At 44.0% G+C, this 4,378-nt stretch overlaps 1 protein-coding gene across 1 annotated transcript in view; it reads right to left on the minus strand.

Moving 5' to 3' along the window:
* Positions 1–2,764: 2,764 nt before the first annotated feature.
* MAPKAPK3 (mitogen-activated protein kinase-activated protein kinase 3) overlaps positions 2,765–4,378 on the minus strand; it is a 47,744-nt gene continuing 46,130 nt past the window's right edge. Inside the window, exon 10 of the mRNA XM_010077579.1 lies at positions 2,765–3,143. Coding sequence (XP_010075881.1) covers positions 2,985–3,143 — 159 coding nt within the window. The 3' untranslated portion in view covers positions 2,765–2,984. The remainder of the gene's footprint in view (positions 3,144–4,378) is intronic.

The following is a 4,378-nucleotide window of genomic DNA, read 5'->3' on the forward strand; positions in this document are numbered from 1 at the left end:
GTCCAGCGTACCGGGGCGTCAGAGCGAGGGGTACAGGGGTCTGCGCAGGGGTCTGTGCAGGGATAGGGGTCTGTATGGACACACCGACACCGCGGCCGCCCGCACCGCTGCTGCAGGAACGGCTGCACCCCCAGCGAGGGGTGACAAGCAGCACAGCCCCCAAACCTGGTCCCTGGCAGATTCTCACAGCTCCGGCTGACTCGGACACGGCTGAAACAAGGCCAGAGCTCGTGCACCCCCCTCCCATTGTTACAGACCACAGCCGTGTCACACCAGGGACAGCAGCTTGAGTCCATACACTGCACATCAGCTGCTTCCCAGCTCCCAGGGAACTGCCTCCTTTGTTCTGTAAAATAGGCACAAACACTGCTGTACAATACTTGCATACACTGCCGCGTCTGGCCCTCTCCAGGTTCCCTGCGGGCTTTGCAGGATTCCTGGCTGCTGTCACTGCAGGGTAGAACACAAGAACTATTAGTCCAGATTTAATGAGAAGGTATTGTCCTACTACGCAGGGATGGAAAGCTGAAGGCGCTGTGCCCAAGCACATCAGTTGGTCACACCAGCTTCTGAACTGCAGTGCGGTGAAGACTGGAACCCCACGGGAAGGAGTCACTCCAGACGCACGTTACAGTTCCCCATGGAAAACTATGCAGGAACAGACACGTCTTCAAGCTCCAGACTGAACTGACCAGCAAGAAGGGACCAGCTGGAAACTGAGAGCTCCTGCTCAAATTTTGGCCAAGACAGAAGCAAAAACACAGGTTGCAACAGTTTCGATACCACTCTACTCAAGGCAGCCAGGACATCCCCACATGATACACAGGTTGCCCTATTAGCTGGGACAGTGGGACCATGTATCACCCTGATGGGACACAGAGATGGGAAGGCAGAAGTGATGTACATAGCACCCTCAAAAATTTGGATAAAGGGACAGAAACTTGGATCTGGCTCCAATCCCAACTGTTGCACCCTCAACACATCACAACTCTTCATCAGTTGTATTATCATTTACAGGTAGTGAATAATATTTGCATAATTCATCAGAGCAATCAGATCAGATAAATATATGCAGGACATGCTATAATCATAAAGATACTTGGATAAACATGAAATAATTTTAAAACATATCTTTGCAGATATTAATATTCAAAAACAAACTCTTGGAATCTTAAAAAATGCTCAAAGTTGGGTGAACTTTGAATGTGGACATCATTGAACACTTTCCTTCTCCCTTTTCCCATCACGTTCAACACAGATGTACCTCGCAAAGCAATACAAACTCTGCAACATCTCAGCAAGAACAGGGATGACAGGAGGAAGGAATGTTGTAGCACAATTTATTAAAATCAGTTTATAAAACCCTAGGACCAGTTCACAAAGAAGAATGGAGGTCTCATCCAACACTTCGAAGATGGGAACAAGGCTCTCCAGACAAGGTACAAAGCATCAAGTTGATCTTTGTTGGAGCTAACAAGATCTATGTGGCAGTCAGATTTGGGAACTCAGATCCTCTCTGGAGCCTTCTTCTCCTTTTTGCCTTTGAACATTCTTCTGAGCCTATTAACACACCAGTAACCTGTGTGCCTACCACAAAGTAGTTTTTGCTTGCATCATTGGAAGCATATAATCTTCATCCTAGACTCTGATAATACTTCCACAAATATTTGCTTCACCTCAACTAAAAAAAACCCCCAAAAAACAGGGAGAGGAAATATTTTGATCACAAAGTAAAACAAATTAGCAAATCAAGGCTAGGATCCCATAAAACGAGAATTAGAAGAGGAAAAAACAATGGGTATGGGTGGATATACTTAGAGGTAATCTCCCTTCAGTGGTGAAAATCTTTGGATCCAGAAACACTGACCAAACACTGCAAAATCAAGTAGCATCCTCCCCCTCCCTGACCCCAGGAAACAAACCAACCCCAGCACCCCAAAATTTGCTATGATCAGCACATCTCAGGCACTGGATCTGGAGGTAATTACCAGAAGGGATGCTGGCAGACACCAGGGTCCATTCAGAGAATATGCACTTGCCACTTCCTCCCAAACTTCAGGTGTCTCTCTTCTCTAGCAGTCTCTTGTCTGCAATTCCATGTCCAGCTGCTCACCCTAGAGGTTGTGGATCCAAGAGGAACAGCAATATTTTCTGCAGGACACTTTCAACTAATTAAATCCTTACTAAAACTCTTCACATGAAGTACTGTTTAAATTAAAAACATTACAAGAGAGGGATCTGACAGTGGCATAGACACAAGATAATGGTTACAGTTTAGAAAACTTACATGTTATCAAATGAGAATCCATAACAAACCCAAATCTTCTCATAGGACTACATAAAGACTTTATGAAAATGGAAATGTATGGATGCTTTTTCCTGTGACAGGAATAACTGTTTACTCTTCAGGTGATATTCTGGTAACTACAGGAGGTAATTTGGAAATATTGACTATTCTTACGAATTCTAACATGAAATGGTGTCCAGATGCATCCAAAATAGAACTGCACCTGTGCTACTCGTATGAAGAGCAGTGACATTTTCCTCCTTTCTCAGTACTCATGTTTGAACTACTAAAACCCCCCTAGCAGAACAGCTGGCATTTCTTCTATTCCCAGGTTCAAAATGGTAGCAGAAGTTACTCTTGGAGATGGCTGTTAAAGCCTCAGTGCATTAATATGCTGAGAGTGCCTCCTGTTCTTTCTCCTCCGCGGTGCAGTTAAAGCCAGAACAAACCCATAACATTTCTAGTATTACTGCACCTTCCCTAGCACTACACAACAGAATCGTGTCATATATATCAGCCTTTAAAAGCAAAGCCCTGATTCGAGTTATAAAAACATAATCTTTCACACTGCTCCCTCTTTGCAGGATAGCTTCTTCATGGTCTCATTGCCTTTGTGGTACAGACTGAGTTGATCGTATGTTTCTAAATTGTTCCTTTTAACTTTTACCCTCCACCCACAGGTCCTTGGCTCTTGTTCTCACTGGTTATTGCACCCTGGGGCTGCAGAAGAGGTGCCTGCTTGCTTCTGCTTCTTGCGGCGTTTGTTCAGGAGACGGTTGTTGGATGTTTTCAAGTCTTTAATTTTCACCTGATCATAGTCCACCCTCATGGTAGCCAAAGCGCTGGTCATCTCCTCCTGAAACCAAGGAAGCAGCTTATTGAAAACCCCGAGGCAGAGAGCGCACAGCCACCCCACGCTACCGCCAGGAGACGAACGTACAAAAAGGAACCCTCTGTTACGCTACGGCCAGAAATAGCTGAGCCCTTTCTGCTGCACCAGACTATGACTAAAGGCTTCGTTCTACTCATGGACTCATTCAGGAGGTACTATTCACACGGTGTTTCACATGCGAGCATGCAGGACCACACTCTGCTATCCTAAATTCCACCGTATCCCTATGCCCAGCATTTCTTACTGGCTGGCTCCGCGCCTTCACCAGCTACTGAGCCTGGGCTTCTCGCACCAGGGCCAGAGCCCTGCTTTCCTTGCTCTGTTGTCAAACTAGGTTAGCAGGACCTAGAATAAAGAGTCCACACAAAGTTGTTTAAAAGTATGTGCTTCAAATTCACACGCTTCCTTAGCTTGAATTAATGTTTAAGTGCAGGCAAATTTTAAACATTTTAACAAGGCTTTGAGCAAAAATCTGCTTAAGTAAATTAATGTCTATGCATTTGGTTCAGGAAAGGAAAAATTATTAAATAATACGGGAATGCTGGTGGCCCAAGGGAATACCTCTGGAACCTATACAAACCACAGGTATAAGAAGTTCTCAGAAACATGGAAATGAAGAATGCCAAGTGAAACTATCTGTTCGATCTCTTTGATATGGGAGGCAAATGTTGCCCAGGTCCTATGAAATTTTACCATTAGATATTTCAACAGCTGAGACTATACCTCAGTAATTTAAATAAAATCAGTAATCAGTAAAATACACTACAGGAATGTTGCAATTATTAGAATGCCAAGCATTGCAAGTGCAAAAAAATCAGAATTAAATTATAAAAGCATGCCAACCTGATAAAGGCCAGCAGGAAAGAGTTAAAGCTTGCAAACAACTTTTAGTCTGCCCTATAGCTTCTCTCTGCAGGAAGCATTCAACTGTCATCAGTACAAACAGTAGGTGAGGCACCTGGTTAGATTAAGGGAAAGACAGATATTTTTATCTCCCCTCACCAAATGTCACAACAAGACAAGGATAAGGTTATTTAATGTTGTTTTACAATACAAGAACAGAGTAGAAAACCAGAATGCAGCTCAGCCCTCCCACCCTGTCCCCCTACATTTTCTTCATATTCTTGACATAACTATAATGAACTTCAAGCTCCCTCAACACTGTCCTTTCTTTTCTGTGGTTACATACAGTGGTTCAG

The sequence above is a fragment of the Pterocles gutturalis genome, unplaced genomic scaffold (assembly GCF_000699245.1).
Source record: "Pterocles gutturalis isolate BGI_N339 unplaced genomic scaffold, ASM69924v1 scaffold2518, whole genome shotgun sequence".
Classification (NCBI taxonomy): domain Eukaryota; kingdom Metazoa; phylum Chordata; class Aves; order Pterocliformes; family Pteroclidae; genus Pterocles; species Pterocles gutturalis.